This window comes from Diplotaxodon limnothrissa, linkage group LG1 (assembly GCF_057381915.1).
Source record: "Diplotaxodon limnothrissa isolate DT_005_m linkage group LG1, D_limnothrissa_male_GT1.1, whole genome shotgun sequence".
NCBI lineage: Eukaryota > Metazoa > Chordata > Actinopteri > Cichliformes > Cichlidae > Diplotaxodon > Diplotaxodon limnothrissa.
The window spans coordinates 24,642,784-24,664,286 of NC_140596.1; the positions used below are offsets into that span (position 1 = coordinate 24,642,784).

At 39.6% G+C, this 21,503-nt stretch overlaps 3 protein-coding genes across 3 annotated transcripts in view; 1 reads left to right on the top strand and 2 right to left on the bottom strand.

Annotated features, from left to right (window-relative positions):
- The window catches only part of cdh16 (cadherin 16, KSP-cadherin), a 28,460-nt gene extending 16,760 nt beyond the window's left edge, over positions 1–11,700 (bottom strand). Inside the window, exons 1-7 of the mRNA XM_085355657.1 lie at positions 11,656–11,700; positions 11,460–11,558; positions 9,610–9,744; positions 9,217–9,346; positions 8,424–8,582; positions 5,086–5,282; positions 32–157 (exon numbers count right to left, since the gene is read on the bottom strand). Coding sequence (XP_085211783.1) covers positions 32–157; positions 5,086–5,282; positions 8,424–8,582; positions 9,217–9,346; positions 9,610–9,744; positions 11,460–11,558; positions 11,656–11,700 — 891 coding nt within the window. The remainder of the gene's footprint in view (positions 1–31; positions 158–5,085; positions 5,283–8,423; positions 8,583–9,216; positions 9,347–9,609; positions 9,745–11,459; positions 11,559–11,655) is intronic.
- Positions 11,701–12,532: 832 nt separating this feature from the next.
- On the bottom strand, positions 12,533–15,522 carry rrad (Ras-related associated with diabetes). Its single transcript, XM_085355667.1, has 5 exons — positions 15,444–15,522; positions 14,774–15,164; positions 14,087–14,160; positions 13,759–13,963; positions 12,533–13,437 (listed from the first exon to the last, which is right to left on the bottom strand). Exons 2-5 carry the CDS (start codon positions 15,144–15,146, stop codon positions 13,160–13,162), a joined length of 930 nt encoding a protein of 309 aa, XP_085211793.1. The 5' UTR covers positions 15,147–15,164; positions 15,444–15,522; the 3' UTR covers positions 12,533–13,159.
- A 2,483-nt stretch (positions 15,523–18,005) lies between these two features.
- On the top strand, positions 18,006–20,678 carry LOC146639832 (ATP synthase F(0) complex subunit C3, mitochondrial-like). The gene is made up of 5 exons (XM_085355679.1): positions 18,006–18,062; positions 18,351–18,443; positions 18,891–18,962; positions 19,703–19,902; positions 20,337–20,678. The coding sequence occupies exons 2-5, from the start codon at positions 18,405–18,407 to the stop codon at positions 20,449–20,451; spliced, it is 426 nt and encodes a 141-aa protein (XP_085211805.1). The 5' UTR covers positions 18,006–18,062; positions 18,351–18,404; the 3' UTR covers positions 20,452–20,678.
- Positions 20,679–21,503: the final 825 nt, after the last annotated feature.

Below are 21,503 nucleotides of genomic sequence, written 5' to 3' on the forward strand. Positions count from 1 at the left end.
GTGCTGGAGATGTTTGGCTCAAAGTACAGACCTGGTCTTGTGTCTCTCTGTCCAGCGGGGCATTGAGATAAATGACTCCTTCTCTGCTGATGGTGAAGAGCATCTCTGGAAACTCCCCCTCCAGACCATACTCTGCCTGACTGCCACTCCATTTGACCTAAATTAGCACAGACAAATGTATACAAACATTTTATGAGTATTCAGTTTTACATATCTGCAAGTGAATTAAACGCGAATATGGTTTCTTATCTGGGCGTAGCAGGAAAATTGAGCGAAAAACTGTAAACATAGAAAGCTTTGCGACCGAGCGTGTAAGATGTATAAATACCGAGCTAAGCTACCATTTGTTTATATGATACGGAGCCAGTTAAATGCGCTGACACTGATGGGGAACAGAGAGCACAGCCAAAACTAACGATGAAGGCTGAAGGGGATTTTCCACTCTGCTTTACAACCCCCTAACAGAGGGCTGTGCAGATGGGCTGAAAGGGCCCTAGTAGCAATCAAACAGCACCCAACAAGGACAAGAGCCCAGTTGTATCACAGCTGATGCAAACCCAGGGCATGTGCATCTCCTCAGCTCACTGTCAGACACTCGTCCCTTGTTTTGGATATAACTGCCCATGTGCAATGCTTCTGTATACACAAAGCCACTTCACACAGCTGGCCGCCTTTCAGTGTTATTGTGTGCTTTGAGACCTTGCAACTTTAAAGACATGTGATTGATGAGCACTGACTCTTTTGTATAGAGTTATATACAAATCATCTATGAAATCATCTGTTTTGCCTCCATCCATGTTTCAGTTTTCCAAGCACGTGCTGTCTCTGTGATATCTTGTGTTTGAGCTTGGTCAAGAGTGGTTGTGCGCCTCTTGGCAGCACTTGGGGCATGATGCTAATCAGTACTTGAATAACGTCAAGTAAACCTCCCAAATCAGGCAATGTTATAATAATAAAGCTGAAGCTAGTTTCTCATTATTTAATAAGCTGACAGAAGATAAGTGTTGTGCAAAAGTCTTGAGACACCCCTCATTCCTTGATGTTTTATATACAAAAATGCAAAATAGTTGCAGTGATTTCTTGAAATGTGCAAACATTGAAATTCAGTAAATAATGCAAAACCAAGCTATGAATCAATATTTGGTACGGCCACCTTCCCACATAGCAACCAGGTCTGGCTCGGATCTGGTATCAAGCCGGCACTGCTGGCTGACTTCTGGCATGATAAGACGGATGTCATCCAGATATGGGCCAGGCCTGGCATAGATGGCACTGTTTATGTGATGGCATGCCATATCTGGCTCAATTGTGGTTTGGTTTATGTGGCCCAGGCCCATAGAAAACAGGTCTGGCCCGGATCTGGGCTTCAAGCTGGCAGAGTGTATGTCAACCAGATGTGCGCCAGGTCTGGCAATGATGGCACTATTTATGTTCCTATTTTCCTGTTTTAGTTAGAAGACCCAAATGCCATGTTGCAATACTATACTACTATAGTAGCTGGCTGTAGCTCAGGAGGTAGAGCAGGTCACCTACTGATTGGAAGGTTAGTGGTTCGATCCCTGGCTCCTTCAGTCTGTATGTCAAGAGTGTGAATGTGTATGAATGTAGTTAGGAAGCACTCAGTTAAGAGAAAGTGTGTGACTGGTGACTGTGGCATGTTGTATAGAGCACTTTTCGTGGGAGACTAGAAAAGCGCTATATAAGAATCAGTCCGTTCACTGTCTGAACGGAGTTATGTTACTTTTGCACAGTTTTGCATGTTCTGGCACATGTTGTTATTACATGGCTTGATTAAGGTACACATTAGGCTGACACCTGGGCCAGAGCTGAAACTGTTCTGGGCCCGCACAGGGCCAGCAGTCTGTCTACAACTCATGGCTCATGGCTGCACACAAATTACACGTGGCCCACATACCGCAAAGAATGATGGCCCTTTGGTGGCCCAGACCTGGTTTGCCAGGGGTGGCCCACACATGGGCCAGCACAAGGCCAGTTGGATAGACACTGGTGGTCCTGTGCTGGCCCATGAGTGGACAATTTCTGGTAAGGCTTCAGTGAACTATAGATGGAGCAGCTGCAGAGCCAGATACCTCTTTCAGGGCCTGTGTCACATCTCTACTGATTTTTTTCCCCTATTTCTCAAGGACATGACTTCCAGAAACTGTTCATCTACTGTAGATAGTCTTTTCAGGTCTAACACCTGCATGACATTTGTTCTTCATTTGTTCAATTTCTTCACAGTTTTTCAAGATTACACAGCGTGTGGTGATATGTAAAGTTTATTGTTAATAGTTCTTTGGGAATAACTTTGCTGATGGAAAAACACCATTCTATGCCTGTAACACTGTTTTATTTTTGTTATTTTTACAACACTAAAGCCATCACTTTACAATACTGACATGGGCACCCAACCACCTTGCATTTTGCCTACTTTGAGCTAAATTTTATCATGAACACCTGAGGGAGCATGGACACTCCCCACCCTGCTGATAGCCTTCTCTGATATGTGATACTGAGGTGGTAGCAAGGTGTGCTGCAGTTCATTCAATTGTCAATTGGAGAAAAGTTATTTAAAAACTTTTCTCCATAAAATCTATTCTTAACACAATCAGGTTTCTAATGACTAATGTTTGATGAGGCACCACAAGTACAAGTATCATCTGTAATATTACTCACTGATCATGAGGCCATGACAGAGTTCGAGTGGGGCTCAAACTAATTCCACAATAAATACTGAAATTTCATGCCAGTGTGAACGCTAACAGTTCGAAGTATTTAAGAGCTTTGATTCATTCGCAGCTACTGGGGCCCTCACTCCCACTTGAGTCTCAATAGATTACAGTCCTGAGTTCAAGTAGTTTCAGTGGTTGCGTTACACAATCTAAGTTTTTAGGCAATGAAAAACATGCAATAGATAACAAATTAAAATGAATCCCCATAGCCCTGGTGATGCAATCGAATTCATATGTCTGGATTGCATATTTTAATATCCAGTCGAAGCTTGCTGATTGCAGACTCAGAAAATTTAATCATAACACCAGTCAACACTTACTTTTATAACTGACTATTACCCAGGGAAGGACAATGGCAGAGCGCGTGCTAAGCAGCAGGTTGATTTCGGCATCTGTCACACCAAGGACGGTGTCAGCATGTAAAACACAAGATTTGTCACAGTTGAGTAGATGCCGACATGACTGCTTCATTTATCTGAGACAGTAGGGGAGGTGGGATGTATAGAGTGGGTTCTTGGACACGATTCTCTATGTATGTGTCATAACAGCAGTTAGCCCCACCACCTACTGAGCACAGCAGTATTAGAACACCGCGTGGGCGCAATAAGGCTTCCCCCAACTAAACACCATGTTAATCTAATCCGGTTTTGTGTGATTTTAGTTACTGTTCACGTAGATGATTCAGTAAAGAAACAAGAGGGCTCATTTCACACTCTACTAACACATTAGGAATTAAAAGAGAAACACACAGGAAATCTGCTCATTGAGAGATTTCCAGACAGCCTTGTTTACATATAGAGACACAGATGCTATGTGTTGATATTAAATAATAAAAAGGTCACCGAGCCGGAGTATTACATTATAAATAACTACTAAACCTTTAAGATAAAACTGTAGACTTTGCAGCTGATTTGAACTGGCTTTTGAAAATATGACAAAAAAGAAATCAAATCAGCCCACGCTTGTGAATCCACACATTTTCTGTGGGTGGCAGGGGACGTTGGAACAGGAGAGAAGAGAGACTGAGGGCGAGTGTGAGGGGGAGGTGGGAGAAAACCAGAGGAGCGATTCTCACAATTTGATTGAGCTTTATATTCAGCTCTGCAGGCCCCATTGTTTCCACAGTTCTCGGAAGTGAATAACTAAGATTAGTTTTTTTTTTAAATGCAGGTGTAGATTTAAAAGATTTCCTGACAAAGGGTAACTACCACCGCAAGCAGATTTTTTTGCCATGTGTTACATTATTGAGTTATTAATAGACATGTAGTAGATATGGCAACATTATAAAAAGCAAAGGGTTAGAAAAGACCAGGCTCAGACACCAACCTATAAATAGAAATTACATAGATACCATGAGATGCTTTTTGGAGTTAATCCAGTGTGAAAAAGGGACCGGCTCTGTGGGATTGTTGGCTTTTTTTGAAGAAAAGATGGCAATCAAAAATTTTCCATGGTATTTCAAGTTTCAGACATGAAATCGTACTCATATCTTCATGCAATCACCAAAGTTTACTTTTGATTTCAACACTCCTTTGTGAGGCTGCAACACTTAGATTTCTTTATCAATTCATCTTTCATTGCTTTTTAATTAGTATTTACTTAATTTAATCAGAAATGTCATGAAATCACAAATGTCTCTTTACAAGCTGATGGCTTTGGATATTTTGTTGTGGACAACTAAAGGTGTTAAAACTCAAAGATATTCAATTTACAATAAGTCTCAGTTGGATAGAAATACTTACACAGTAGTTTTTAAGGTTACATCACAGCAGCAAGAAGAAGAGAAATGTGCCAAAAAATAATAGGAATGACTTTCTATTGAACTGGACATTTCTTTAGATTATACAAGATATTCAAATATTTGTAGTAAGCCGTACAATACGATTAAAATTGCACTCCATATGTTCTGTGTATTTGAGTTTAGATTTTGGCTTAAAGCTGTAAGATTTGTGTAATACCCCTCAGAGTGATGGTAGGTTTGTGGGCGGGCAGCAGTGAGTGAGTAAATATGGGAGTTAAAGTGACTCAGTCAGGAGGTGGCCTGAAAGGATCCATGGCATTTGAACAGCCTCAATAATTTAGTATTTGGTCACTTAGAAGGAAATACTAAAAACAGCAACAAGCAATGTGAGGCCACTTTACTCAGACCACACTACTGACAGCGTTTGCTTGATTGCAACATGATAACATCTTTTTACTACATTAATAATGCCGCACCATTTAATTGTTTTTTTTTTTTTTAAATCATGTACAAAGGGCTTTACTTTAGATGGTGCATACAGTGCTAACATGGTGCATTTGTGTTGAACTGTTGCTGAGTCAATACAATCTTTTTGGTGTTTTGCTGTCTGACCTGTGAGATGGGTATGGGGTAAGGGCCCGGAAGATTTTCCTGAAGCCGTACAGGGTCAGGTGATGCCCAGGTGTTTCCTGTCACCTCAACAGTAACAATGCCAGCGGAGAAGAAGGCATCTGCCCTCCCAGCCATATCCTTCACCATCACTGAGAGCTTGTAACGACCACACATCTCTGGGTCCAGAGTAGAGGCTCCTGGTGGTGACAGAGGCATAAATTATACAAGAAAGCCTACAAGACTTTCTACAAGACAGCACTTTATTGGAACATATGTTTTACTTTCCAGAGTGCAAAAAGGCAAAAGTCCTGAAAGCTAAACAAGCAAACACACTAGTGATGGGTCGTTCGCGAACGAAATGGCTCTTAGAGTCGACTCTTTGACGTGAACGACGCGAGCCGGCTCCTTATCGCGAGCCGTCACGTGGGTTTTTGTTTTTTTTTTTCTTTCTCTCACTCTCTCTCTCTCGCACTTTTTTTCCGCTTCACTCTGCACGCGAGCCTTGTGCTTTACGCTGGGCAGAGGGGGGAGGGGCGGTAGTTACACTCAGTAGCACAGGAACAGAGCCAGAGAGAGAGAAAGAGAGGCAGGGACAACAACATTAGAAAGGTATAGTAATCATCCACAACTATTTTCAGTTGCAGATGATAAAGGATTGAGAAAGTTTATTCATGCAGGTCCATATGACAGAGAATATGCATGTTCTTTTAGTTTTCATATTATAATTTATATTTAATTGTGTTGTGGTTTGCAGTGTTTTGTGTTCTTTTCACTTTAAATTTGTGAAAGGAAAAAGCTGAAAATTTAAATAGTTAAAACTTGAAATGTGAATAGTTGATTTTTGTATTATATGATTTATTTATTACATTTTATGTGGAGTGAATAAATAAAAGTATATTTACGGTGGCCCCTAGAGACAAAGCACATACAAACTTCAAATCACGTACGAACTCTGAAGCATGTACAAACTCCAAAACACGTAAAAACACGTACAAACTCCAAAACACGTAAAAACTCCAAAACACGTAAAAACACGTACAAACTCCGAAGCACGTAAAAACTCAGAAGCATATAAAAACTCAAAACACGTACAAAAGACAACAGAAGTGCTCCAGGATGCTGGGCGCAGTGTTGAGCCTTTGTTATCTTGTGGCTACACAAGCCAGCAAGTACCAACGACCGGATTTGGTGTGTGGTAATAACAGGTAAATGAACTTTTTTTTAAATTATTTGAATATATATATGAGTGCCTGTGTATAAATACACAAACAATACACACATGCTTTCAATTGTGTAATTTAAGTGATCTAGTAGCTCGGCTTTGGAAGTTCAGTTCATGCTAGAAATGTGTTTTGGAGTTTGTACGTGTTTTGTCTCTAGGGGCCACCGCATATATTTATATATAAACATATATAAATAAAACCACTTGTTTTTATGTTAGTAATTCCTTTTGTGCATAATTTTATATTATTGTTAATAATAAATTAATTAAAGCAACAAAACAACCTGAAGAGCCGGTTCGGAGCCGAAAGAGCCGGCTCTTTTTAGTGAGCCGAACCGAAAGAGCCGGATCTCTAAAAAGAGCCGGAAATCCCATCACTAAAACACACCATAATAACATAAAGACACTCCAATAATCAAAGCATTAACATGTCCTCACATGTCTGAGTGCTCCTTCTATCCGTTCTTTTGCAATTTCTTTGTTAAATGGAAGCAAAATAACATAAACAGCCGACTTGAAGTGTAATTGTGACCAGGTAGCCTAAAGAAAAGGTGCAAAAATCAAGGAGGCAATTTTCACTGCTGCTCATCTTGTGGAAATCATCAGCAGCGTGGGCCAGAAAGGACCGGCAAGTGTGAAAGTCATCCAGCTCCTGCCAAATCGTAGCAAAGGGCAATTCCAAAGCTACAGAAATAGCACTGGCACACAAGAATTTCTCGCATGTGTGTCCGCTGGACTAGAAGCAATATCACTGAATAATGTTATTGTAATACTTTTGTATCAAATATTTATACATTACTGGCTTTTTTGTGATGTCAGGCTTTTCCAAGACTTTTCATTATGTTCACATTTTGATCCTGTTTTAACAACTTCAACTTGCGTTTCTCAGAAGTGTTTTAAAGGTTCTGTACATATGTCTGCCTCTATGATTAGAAACTGACCACCAACAGCTTTTTCAGGAAAATATCAATAATAAAAATATTTCCTGATATTCTTTGTTTTGTTTTATGGGGGAAAAGGATTACTTGGTGTGAGTATTGTGCTCTTGCAGACAACATATTTGGACAATAACAGATTTCCTTTACTTAAGCACATTCATGTGGAAATAAATGAGATATTACAGAGAATTTACTTTTTGATTTTAATATGGAATTATTTAAATCACTTATTTAAATAAAAGAATTGTGTTTTAGAAACGTTTACACACACTAGATGTTTAAAGGTTATTGGACACTTGGATGCTAAATCACTGGTGGACTGAAGTGCATCGTTTCAGTGTTGATATCTGCAGAAAAGAGCTCACAGCAGCTCATACATGGGCTACAATTTAGATTCCATTGTGACAATGAAGAAGATAATAATGAGGTTCACTGTCAAAGAGATATAAAAATAGTTTGCCATAGTCAATATCTGGATTTTTTTTTCAAGCAAAAACTATGCATGCACATGAAATCTAGACAATTGCTGGCAACATAGTAGACCAATCAGTGCAAGTCTTGTGCATGATGGTGAAGATAAACCTGTTTATGACTGCAAATCAAGTCAAGAATGCTCGACATTGATGATGGTGAGCATGTTTCCCTCTCTGTTTCAAGATGCAAGCAAAAACTGAAAAGCCAGATTAAGGGTCTCTAAAGCCTTAACAGAAAACAGTAAGGTTGTGTAATGGTTTTGTGGCCTTGTGAAATGAAGTGAAAGTAAAGAAAAGAACTGCTCATGACCCACAGCATACCAACACAGAGCTGCTTCCTTTTGTTGCTTTGGCATGCGTGACTGCTAGTGCATCTGATTTCATTGCTGAATGGAGCAACGGGATGAATGAATGAGGTAGAGGAGCATCCGGTCCATTAGAATTCACTGCATGCCATTTCATCATTCAAGAGGACAAACTGTCTACATGATAAGCTCCTAAGAAATAAGAAAGCAATTTTTAATAAATGTAAAGAGTTGGCCTCTCAAATTGCAGAAAGTTAAACCTACATTGTAACGCTGCACTCTAGGTGACCCTCCACGCTGATTTGTTGGGAAAATATATGTTGAAGATTCCCTTTATGGATAAAACACTCCCCACAAAATTATCTTGACTATTTCCTTTCAGCGGCTGGTTGAGACTGACCTTCCTCAGTGAGTGAAACCTCCCCAGAGACGGCATGGATGGAGAACATTTGGCTGGAGGGAATCCTGGGTGTTTGTTCCATCAGGCTGAAGCGCAGATCAGCGTGGGGACTGTTGCGGTCATCGCGATCTAGCGCTTCCACTTGCATGAATGGTATTCCTGAGAGATACGGGTGACACAGAATTAAAGAGTGGGACAAAATGTCTCAATTTCCATCCTAACTATACCAAGAAAACATGCTGATGTGAAGGCAAAAGAACAAAAACATGGGTTGTGTAACAGCAAATCTTAAAAGTTAAAAGATGAAAACTCTACAAAATGCCTAGTCTGCACAGACAGAGTAAAACAGTAACAGAATTAGCTTCAGTGAGTTGACCTTTGTGGGAAATTCAAACAGAAAGCTGATCAACACAAAGGTGTATGTACCATCATGGTTTTCTTAAATGAGAAATACATAAAAACATAATTGAGTTAATACTATGAGCTAGACCCTGTGTATATCGAAAGGACTTCAGATGGAATACACTGGGGCCTTTGTATCAAATAAATGTGATCACCAAAACCCATGACAAAGTCTTTTTGTGTGTGTGTGATTGAAATGATGCTGTTTGCAACGTTATTAAATCTATTTATACTGATGTTAAGGTTAAACTGCCGTTTCCACGGAGATATGAGGCATGTTTTTTCACTGTTGACGACATTCAGCATATTTCATAAATCAGGACTGACGAATGTGACCCAGCCTTAAATTGGCTGTGTAATACGTTCACATCTGAGTGCAAGGTTCTCGTACCCTTGAGAAGCCCGAGCTGCACGCTGCCTCTCATGCTCTCCTCTATGAACGTAGGCACGTTGTCATTCTTGTCGATGACACACACTTCAACATTGAAGCTCTGATGATGCACTGACGTTCTGAAGGACACCTGTGACGCGAACACAAACATGTTCTGTAAGAAACACACGCTGGAGCCCACGTCCACCCTGTTCATGCGAATCGTTTAGCAGCCCCAAACTGCTTTGAACAACAGCACGTGATCATTATGAACAAGATGATGAACAAGAGTATAAAAATGTATTTTCTATGTGAACTATCTGTATGGCACATTGGAGAAAGTCATTCATTAGCCGAAACATGACTGAAAATTGCTTTCGGTGCACTATGATCAGAAAAGAAATGTTTTTATACCTGCAGAGAGTAAGATGGCTGCTTTTCCCTGTCCAGTGGTTTTAGGGCGTACAGAAACTGAGCATCGACTCCAAATATGCCCTCATCATCTCCTGTTACCACCAGGTCACTATAATTAGATGGCAGGCTTTGAAGCTGTGGGGATGAAGACAAAAAGTATGCATGAAAACAATCAGTTTGTCATCCTGGTTAATGGTTAATGAAAAAACATGCACTACAAGCAACTACACAGATGCACCTGCATTTAAACTAGATGACATTGCAACAAATGCAGCATGATTAAAGTGCAAGCGATAATCTGCTCTTCACGTTTTATCCTTTTCTGGTAAGTTTGTTAAAATTGAGCTTTTTTTACTCTCTGCCGTGTTCACTAAGAGACAATAATTGAGCTCCCACAATAGCTGACCACCATTTGTTCCATGTGCCTTATGAGAAAGCAGAGCTGTGGTTTGCCAACAAGCAGCAACATTCCTTTGGGCTTCTTGTGAAAAAAATAACATTCAAATACTTGAATAAAAGATAAAGGAAATTCTCAAAGTTGAATCTAAATCCGATGTCTTCATCTGGAGGCTACGCGTTTGTCTCTCTTTATTCACTTTGTTAGTTAAAAGTGTGCTAATCTGCTTAAAATAGCCCCAAAAGAGCCACAAAGTGTACTTATGTTTGAATAAGATAGAGTTTGAGTTAGACTGAGTAGGACATCTTTACTTCTTCTTCGCCTTCTTTAGACACCTCCCTTCAGGGGCCACCACAACAGATCATCTGCCTCCATCTCACCCCGTCCCAGCTCTCACATCATCCTTCACTGCATTTATGATTTATTTTGAGGTCTTCTGGGTGGATGAAAGGGCATTACCAAAGCAGGAATGGACCAACAGGCTGATTTGTTTGAGCTTTTATAAGTGTTTTATTGACAGTAAAATATGCTTCAGAATTTCTATTTACCAGCCTCCTGCCATTCAACTTCCCCAATGACGAAATTACTTGATTACAAAAAATCCATACAATGTTGCAGTGCTTAATGAGAGGACGCTCATGGATGCTTTGAAGAAAAAATATAGCAGCGTCTGAAAAATCTACTTTAGAGCAGACGCTGAAACTGCGTATTTACAGTAATCTGCGAGTTTAGCCCTCTCTGACGAACGCAACTTCATGAAAAGGTTTTTGCCTTAAACGAATGTGAAGCAATTATTATGTCTATTCCATTTATAACACAAAGTGGGGTTATTATCCTCCATTGTGGCCATTAACAGGCTATTTGTGTGTGAGTCAAAATGACACCCAGACTGACATCAAAGCCTAAATATATTCCTATGTTTCATACAAGACGTGACGACACCACAGTCCAGCCCAATAAAATGCCAACATTCATGCTGTTGCATAACCCAGAGGAGGTCTGACTGACAAGTATGAATTAAACATCCTGTCTGCCACCCAGATGGACTATATGCAGAGACTGAGGCTGACACCTGACAAGCATTGTGAACATGCCAATTACCAGGTTTATACACTTTCAGGTCTGAGTGCAGGAAAACACACAGATCCAGCTTTGGTTTGCAGCATAATTTCCTTTTCTATCAGTTTATTTTTCAACATGTTACTGATTACCGAATGATGATTTTAAATGTTAAATCTTGATTAAATTTGGCATTTCTGACTTTTAAATAGTGAAAGGTCACGCTTACAACACAGAATTCTTACTAAAGTGCATTTGAAATCAAATCAGCTTGTATTTCTGCTTAGATATATAATTACCTAATCGCCATGATTAAAAAGGTTACGTTTAGAGAAACACATCTGCTTTCTTGGAAAATGAGCACAAGAAGTACAAGAAGTTTTAAGTGCCTTACCTTGGTTAGATACCATGGGAAAATACCATCGTAGTTTTCAGGGACACCAATTTTAACATTCGTCCCAGCACATGGTGCAGATGTATAAAGTACTGCCCACTGTGAAACAAAATATTGTCTTGGTAGCAGCTAAAGGTTCATGCAATAATGTTATCTTAGTATGAAAGGTTAATGTAATACAAAAAAATCTGCTTACTATGAGAGCTGTGAAGAGCATTGGTGTAGCTCCTCTCTCGGCCATGTTCCCCCTTGCAAATGGGATAAATGTATAATCATAGCATTTCAGACCAACTGGTCTTAGCACGACAAACACTTTGTTAAAGAGGCACCACTTACGAGAGGATTTCGCAGTTTTTAAATGAGCAACAGCGTGCACTCAAATGCACAACCACCTATGAAACCACTAAATGCCACATTTGAGCCCACACAGTGGACAACAAGAAAGACACTTTTGATTGGAAAGCAAAAGTAAATTTCTTTTTAGGTTAATCTAAAAACAAAGCGTATTTCATCATTAATGCCTGACAAATATCTTGTAGCTGTGTAGCAGTACCCAATCACTCTGAATTATGGTCATGGTAATCACTTACAAACTCCTCTAGCTGCAATTAAAGCCTCCAAAGTACAAAAGATAAGCTGTGGGTATACTGTAGCTCGACAGTAATTACGATAGGAACATGCAATTAATAAAGAAAATTAATAAACAAACTCTATTCTCTAAACAAAAATGTTTCATCTTACCTTCTCCAAATGATGCGTGTGCTCCCTCTGAGAGGTGTGAGAGGAGTTTAAATTGGGTGGAAAAACTGAGCACTTGTACTCCTTTTGGTGGATTAATGGTTAACACTTTGCGAGGAACATGCTTAACTGCCTGTTTTCCTTCCTGCAAAACCAGTGACCAGTGAGGTTCCATTGCACCGATAAGATCAAATGAATATTGATGAGGATGTACGTCCACATTTACTCAATTTCTGCTGCGTTACGCTGAATGCCTCGGTGCCTTGGGATTAAAGACAGAAGGCAGTTTATGGATTGTTTTTTATATTTTATTGAAAAAGGAACTCAACGTAAAAAGAATTTTCAAATCATGTCAAAATTCACAAGACTAGTATAACTTATTGCTTTACTCAGACATTCACAACCTGAATTCAGCGTTATGGGAAAAAAAACATAGAATAACAGATGTTTTGAATAGTCCTCAGTAACTCTGCTGAGGCACGAACCTGCGTACCACACTTCAAGTAAAATATGACTCCAGAATACCTATCATCATTATCCTTTGCCTTGTCTTACAATACAATGAGATGTATGTTGCCTTCAGCGTGACTCAAATATTAGTATATACATCACCCCCCACCCCCTACCCATTTAGTTAAAGGGCACAACATTAACCTAACCGCAAGGCAATTTCGCAGCACATAGAAATAACAAGCCTTTGTGGATTTTTTTTTTCATACATAATGATGACAATGTGTTTAAGGCAGACAATAAAATAAATGCAGGTTATCACCATGATATAACTCAAACAACATCAGTCATTTCATTAACAATAGCTTCTTTTTGCTTTTGGTTGATGTCTAGAAAACAAAAATATATTTCAGTACAGTTCTGTTAGTCCTTTTGGGTTAGTGTTAAAACACACAGCATCTGGTCTTCAGAGGCCAAGGGGGAAAAAATTGTCCTTCTGTCCCATCTGTCACTCAGAGAACTGTTAGGTCATGGCAGGACTTTGACTTCTGCCTGAAAGCCATTTTCTTGTTCTTGCGTGCGACCATGCGACCCAAAAACCTTTTAGCCTTCTTGCCGATGCTCTCTCTGCGTCTGCAGTTGGCCATGCGCCGGGCGTTCTCCTCCTTGCTGTCTTTTCTCAAACGGATCTGTCTGACGATGCCCTCAAACAGGTCCTGCACATTGTGGTGAAGTGATGCAGACGTCTCGATAAACTTGCAGTCGAATACCACTGCACAGGCACTTCCTTCTGTAATGCAGAACACAGGAAAGAAGATTAAAACCCTGAGAAAGTTCACACTGAAATGGAAAACTGTAAGCTTAGAGATGACGAATTAGCCCTAAGTCATGAAAGCGGCAAATCTCTGGCAGATTGCTTGAGCTGCAGAGGAACCTGAATCAACCTGAGCAGTCAGCTGTGAAAAGTGGATTGACCCTAGCAAAATCAGTGAAGCTCAACCATCTGTCAGATTCTGTCTTGAAATGCCTCAAGCAAGGCTTTAGTCAAGTGGATTCAAATCTATCTCCCCTGACTGCACATTTTAAGATCGAGTTTATTAATCTCACTTACCATCTACGGACACCTCTCTGGACCGCACCAGGTCACTCTTGTTGCCCACAAGGATTATGGGAATGTTCTCTGACTGTCTGGCACGGCGCAGCTGAATGCGGAGCTCCGATGCCTTCTCAAAGCTTGATTTGTCTGTCACTGAATACACAATGATGTAGGCGTCTCCCATTCTCATGCACTGGTCCTTCAACCACTGGCTGTTATCCTTCAGGAAAGAAACAGAGACTAAATTTAACATCATACATGGCTGAATGCACCTTTTACAATTTCAAAATCCCTGAATCAATGCAAATGGACAAACACTTCATTAATAATATATAAGTCTCACCTGTTCCCAGATGTCATACAACACGATGGATGCCTCTTCTTCATCCACCAACATAGATCTATCGTAAGTGTTTCCTAAGGGAGGAAAAATAAATATTGTGTTACACACTGGCAGGGAGAGCAAAGTGTCTTTTATCTGAGCAATCGTGTTTGCTGTCAAAGTGTGTTGCTGCTATTTTTTTTTCCACTCTGATTTTTGGCACTTTTTTTTCTTTCTGAGTCTACTCATTAAACCAGATCACAGTTTGTGATCACGCCATCACTGGCCTTTTGTAGGTTCCCTTCACATAGTGCTATTGGGTGTGCTTCTGACAGCTGGTGCCGCACTGTATGTGGAAATAGCAATAATCAATGCATGCACAGTCCTCATATAATACTGAATTGTACAGCTTTAGTGCAGCCTTTCTGTAATTTAAAAAACTGCAGCATTTGTTTTAAATCTACTGGAAATAAGTGTGGTGATGTAAATTGTAATAGTGCACTTAAAAAGTAATATTACTTTAAAATATGTTATAACCGTCCTTCCATATATTTTAGTGTTTGTTCAGTATTGTATAAAATTAAATAAAGCAGCCGTTGGCATGCCCATTTATTACATATCTTCACAGACAATGAAACATCTTCATTGTGTGTGTCTGAGAGTGTGGGTTGCTATGGTTGATGACTCATCCCCAGCATCACCATTTACCTGCTTCATCGCAGTCGTGACTAGCATCCTCAACTCCTCCAAAGACGCGCGCCAGGCTGGACTTGCCGACACCGTGCTCCCCGAGGAGAACCACTTTGTACACCTGGGAGTCCGCTTCGCTGCTGGTGGAGATCACCGAGTCGGAGGAGTCTGAGGCGTAGCTGCCACGGTGCTGCTCGCTTGGGGAGTAGGACGTGCACCGCAGTAAATTGGACAGCTCGTCGGTCTGTCCCGTCTGTGGCGTCGTGGCGCGCAGGTCGCGGTCGTCCACGGGCATGCTTCTCCTGTGTAGACTGGGTAAATTCATTGGGAAGGGCACGCTTCCTCTCCTCTTGTCCATGTTCCTCAATTTGTCACCCTTGTTCAAAGTCATTGTGCTTCTATCGAGGATCTGTGGATAGATGTGCCATGCGTAAATTTGCGATCATTTCAGCCACATTTAAAGAAAGAAGCGCTATCAAGATCTGCACAGAAATACAGTGGGAGATCATTTTACAAATATGTTTACCATTGTAAGTCATATTGTAAAATAAAAGCTGTTATCCCACATTTAAAGTAAATATATATAAAAATGGTCGACCTGACCTGCCCACATGTTTATTCACAAAAAAAGGTCAAAATCTAACCAAAGCTTGAAATCTCTCCCCAGCGGCCCCTTAAAAACACTTACTCGGTGCTGAAAATTAAATCCAACGAAGGCAATCCAGTAATCCTTGGTATAAAAAGTAGCTGTAGCCGAAAAGCGGTTTTTGCTCGAGTCTGATCAGAGTCGCTGCTCGGGTTATTTATACAGGAGTAGAGTGACGTAGTAGGGATTCGCCCCGGAGACTCGCGTCTCCGTTTATTGTAGTGGTGCGTAACGGTAACATCATGCTGCGGAGGGGGTGTATGATTGGAAGAGCTGAGGAATCTCCCTTCCGCATCCTCAAATGGAGCTTACTTCTGAGGGGGCGGCCAGAGAAGTCTCGAGACTTTGAAGAGGGGAAACCCACTTAAAGCTGGAGTATAAATATTTGATATATATCTAGGAGATGGTTCTAGGTGGGATGTTATAGCCTCACATCGTCACGATGCAAGTGTGTTCAGGTTCACCCACTAAATTATCTTAACGAAATGTGTTGTCTGGATCCAACTGATCTGATCTATGAGCAGTGGCCACAGCGCGGTGGTCAATGCTACATGTATGTAATATCATGAGAATGATATGTTGTTATAATATAATATAATATAATATAATATAATATAATATAATATAATACATACTTTCTATAAAAAGCTAAATATTTGTAATTAGACAAGGGCTTCATACAACCACATTTAAATTAAATTTTCGGAGCATTTTTAAACGGTGCTATAAATGCATAAAATTTTAATACACTGTAGGTGGTGGATTATACTCCATATATCCCACCACCTTGGTCTTTCCACGATGAAATAAATGATGCAATCATCAAAACCGTCCTTGAATTTGTAGACGTCTCCTCTTAAGCAGCCAGGTCTAATCTTTATCCGTTATTCTGGTTATACTGTTTGACTGTGCAAAAGGCTTTAAATGGTGTGTGTGGAGACTATTTCTAGTGCTAAAGGAGAAACACAGAAAGCCTTAGTTTTCTATATTTCACGTCCGGATGTATTGATATGCTAAATATGGATCCAGCATATTCTGCATAATTATTTGGCTGAATATCAGGCCAACAGCATGACGGCACGGCTGGTAGTGATATTGTTACGTGTCACGTTCAAGTGGATATTGTAAACTCTGAATGGTGCGTTTCTGCCCTCTTGTGGTTACGTGCAGGCATTACAGTTGAACCTTTTGAACTCGACTATAGTGTGCCAGGTGTTTAATATTATAATACTGCACAATGAGTGTGACTTAAGTATTACTTAAGTATTACTTCTGCTGATGTTTGCATTTTTCCACTGTTTCACTATTAAAGAAACTAAATCTTTCAACATTACATAATCAAGTATAGTTTAGTTCACACCACCCTGAAAAAACAAACCATCACTACACCACCCTGGATTTATACTCTTTTCCAGAAAATAGCTGATATTATGTAACTGAATGATGTTTAAAACACAAATGGAAAAAAATCACATACAGTTAGTCACAAATACTTAGTTTTTAAAAATTAAGTCCAGCTTGTTCTCATCATATTTCAGCTTCTCCAACACAGTTTCCATATTCTCATGTATTTCTGTTAACTGGACAGAATGAACAGTTCCCACGGATGCAGAGTAATTGCCGCTTTTAAGTAGGACACCTTTTAGACTGGCATTTGTACAGACAAGGAACAGCCTCCATCACTGGATGCAGTGAAACATTCAAAGATATAGAAAAATATAATAATACAAATATCTGGATCGTGTTTCTAATTGCCACTTGTGAAACAACAAAATGAGAAAGAAAAACTGACATTATTTTTTAAATCAGCAACCCAAAATGTGTAAATAACATGTACAGCAAATGTGACACATGCCTTTCTCAGATGAGACATCATGTCGCCATCTATTGGCCATAACACAAATACAACGAATTTGTATAAAAAATAAAGCCATATAAGATGCATAGATTTAGTAACTGAATAAACATTAGTAAAATAAATAAATAAATAAATAAATAAATTTCAGTAAAAACAGTACAGAACTTTGGATTTGACAGAAAGTTTTTATAATGCTTCCTTCTGAGGTGATTTCTGATATTCCTGTGTTTTTCATGTCAATTGTCTGTCAGTTGCTTATATTGGTAAGTATACTGTATCCACCACGATTTACGAAAGAGTTATAAGATACATGAATTACCAGTTTTGTTATCTTAATGACTCTGCGTTTTTTTTTTAATCTACATTAGCATCAACCAAGTACTTTTGGCGACTTAAAATATATTTATAGAACTCTTATCTTACGTTTGGTGCAATTTCTGCAGCCGGATCATATTTCTCAGCCTGATCTCTCTTGAAAAAATTTTTTTTTGCTTTTTTTTATGTGAGTGACATTTATTCAGGTCAGTACATAAAGTCACTTTGCCAAAAAGTAATTGCAGTTTCTACCATGTAACAAGAATTTTCTTCTGGACGAAAATGCATTGATATGAATCATGAGAGATATATTTGAGACATATTTGACAGATTATACGCCAACAAGTCATTTACAAAAGTTTTAATGCCGGTGATCAATTTGGCAGATACCGGAAATCACTTTTTTCCCATGACACCGGAAACCAACCAATAAATGTGACACTGCACATGCGCAAGCCTCTCGTGCGTTCGACCTCTACTGCAAACCGGTGAGTGCTAGCCTCCTCTGTCAGAAACTGGGTTTGAATTAAATATATGCTCTTAAGTGTTCTTTGTTGCTCCGTATTTTTGTAGTCTATTATTCACAGCGTCGTGTAGCTCGTCTGATTTTCAGCTAACTTGCCTTTAGCGGTATTGTGCGGTTTTTTTCTCCTCTTGACCTTAATTGCGTGTCTACCTGATTTTTGCAGACTTTGTACTTGGTTGTTTAGCAAAAGGCGCAGTGTCAAATAGCTAACGCTTTGGTTTTTTTGTGTTTCATGTGTTTTTATCTGTAGACTTCGGATAAACTCCAGCTGCTGTGGGTGACCTGACCAGAACGTCCCATCGTAATGTATGCCTGCTCTAAGTTCGTCTCCACGCCCTCTCTGGTCAGTTTGATTGAATGAATGAAAACTGATAATTGCTAAACTGCGCCTGTTTACTGATTGAGTATTGTTAGCTGCACTTCCGTCATTGTAAATTATTATAAAGTAGGCTGCTAACACTGGCTGCGAAGCAGTCTTTGACCCTCTGCTAAAGTTAGCTAATGCTCATACCTACAAGGACGTCCTAGCTTCTAATCAGGAGGAAGCTCACTGTTTTGGTTTTCCATCATTTCCTCCAAGTCCACAAACTTAATCTAAAGGATATAACGTATTCCATGTAAGGCTTGAAAAGAGAATCAAGAGAAACATTTTAATGGGTCTCTGTTATTGACTTGTAGTGTTATATATATGTAAAAGCTTTGTCACTGCAGCTGATGTAGGTCTTTCTAATGCTGTTCTAGCATAAATTATGGCGAATCATGTCAAAACAATTTCCCCCCTCTAACACAGGTCCGTGCTGGATCCAGGGCGCTGTACAGACCGCTCTCAGCAGCAGTAGTGTCAGACGGCAGGAGAGCAGAGGTGAGTTGCCCGCAGAGCACACCATTCATCAAGTGACATTTGTCATTTTCTATATTAACACTGTGCAAAAAATAGAAAAGGTAAAATACGGATTTGTTTTATTTTAAGTTAAATGGTAGTAGTAGCAGTAGTTGTATATATTTGAGATCTTCTAACAAAGAAGCACATTGATTGTTTTTATTACCAACAAATAGTGCCACCCTGCTCACATTATCCCAAAGAAACATTTCTGCAGGCTGAACTGTATATTGAATTGTTAACTGTGGAATTATGGCCACATATCGTAATCGGGTAGATTTAACATGCTGTCTGTGGTCAGAGCCAAAGCAAAAATGACTAATTCATTGTTATGAAAGAACAAACAGAACGAGAGTGTATGAAACGTCTTCCATTTTGTTTTTGCAACCCTACACACTGTGCATCTGTGTATTTCTGTTATAAATATACAACTATAATAATCTTCAAATGGGGAAAACTCCATGTGGGGGTTATTAAAGTTAAATGAGAATCTCAATAACTAGTAACTAAATTTTATAACGGTAAATCTTCATGTTCCCACAAAAATGGGCCATAATGTGATGAGGTACGATTAGAAGCTAGATGTAGTACATCTTAAAATAAGTTTTTAGAGAGGTCTTATTTGATGGGTCTAAATTTTTAGCAGAAGTAATGCTTGCATTAGAAGTAAACTTTACCGTGTGGGAATTATTGTGTTTGATACTTTGGTGGTTGTTTTTCAGACTGCTTCGCTTCTGGCACCACTGAGCGGCGGTGTCTCCCAGCAGCAAGTGGCATTGCGGGGATTCCAAACCAGCGCCGTGAGCCGTGACATCGACACTGCTGCCAAGTTCATTGGAGCAGGAGCTGCCACTGTGGGAGTCGCTGGATCTGGAGCCGGAATTGGGACAGTGTTTGGCAGCCTTATCATTGGATATGCCAGGTAAATTTAACAAGTCCCCTGTAGTAGTAATGAGGCCATTTATTTTATTTTTTTACTGTCGAGAAGAGAACGTTTTAGTCTTGTTTACTTAATACCCAAGTTCTCAAAATAATGTGACCTAGTGAACAGGTAATGACAAAAGAAAGAGGAGACCTGAGTAGATTTCTGCCATTTGGCGATTAATTATAAAACCAAAAGATACTTGGCATACTTCATTCTAAATGGCATCACTTAAAATCACTGGGAAAGTGAAGTTAGAGGAATAATGTTTGTTCGTGAAAATAAGATATTAAAGACTTATTTAGCACTGACTAATTATTGATTGTGCTTTAAGCCAAGTCAATCATGGAAAACTTTGGTCTAAACATGCCTCATTAGCTGTACTTCTTAGGCATCAGCACTACTTGATCTCACTGGCCCCTCTGTCTTCACAGGAACCCCTCTCTGAAGCAGCAGCTGTTTTCTTACGCCATCCTGGGCTTCGCTCTGTCTGAAGCTATGGGTCTCTTCTGTCTGATGGTTGCATTCCTCATTCTGTTCGCCATGTAAAACCAGCTGTGAAAGGATAACTCACAATGTTAACAAGAATAAGCAGTTTGAACAGCTGTGTGATTGCTGGTTATCATGTTTATCTTTGTGTTCTTGAAAGATCTGAATCCATTCACGTATGAAACTCTGGCAAAACATTTCAAGGACTGTTGTGTCCTCGTTGTATATTTAATCAGCAGTTTTTGTTAACAAACATGCAACCAGTAACAGAAATAAAATGTTTAATTCCTCAAATGTTTTTGTACATTTGTGAGGGGAGGTGGGAGGGCTTTCAATAAACATAATGGGGGATACCTGGTAGGATCATGGACCTGTTCCCTTTTAAAAGAAACTCGTACTGTTGTAATGCCAAGCTGTGGAATGAAGTGATTTAAAAGCAAATGTAGCTTATTTATTTAGATTATGCCCATGGAAATGGGTGCAGCGATTTATTGAAATGTCTAAACCTAAATGGAAATACAACACAAAGGCAAAAAATGTTGAGGTCCGATCTCTGGAGAGGCCAGTCCATGATCGACAGTGTTCAAATTCTGTTTTTTCTATCCAGGTATGCTTTTACTGTGTGTGTGTGTGTGTGTCATAGTCAATTAGATGATCAAAATCTGACTCACACATCTATGGATAAACTGAACCCCCAAACCATGGCAGAGGCTCCACCATATGTTATAGATGGTTGTAGAACTGCTGTATTGCGTCTATTTGAAACGAAATAATTCGACCCTCACTGAGACTAGATAAATCCCTTAGATTATGCTGCTAACAGAGTTCCTAAAATTTCCATTTAAAATCGGTTCCTTGACATTGTACGTTATGTAGACACAAAAGTCCTTCCTCACCTGGGTCTAATGCTTTTTTTTTTTTTTTTTTTAAATGCTTGGATATTTTGTAAGTCAACCTGTCTCCGCCAGGTTTGAGTCCATTATTACACCCTTACCAACGACAACAGTTTTCCGGTTTAATAGGTGGAACTAAAGCACCGTTTTTGTAGTGAGGGGAAGGATTTGAGGAACGTACTCGTTAGTTTTTAGTGTTCGCCTGTGTTTTTTGTGTCA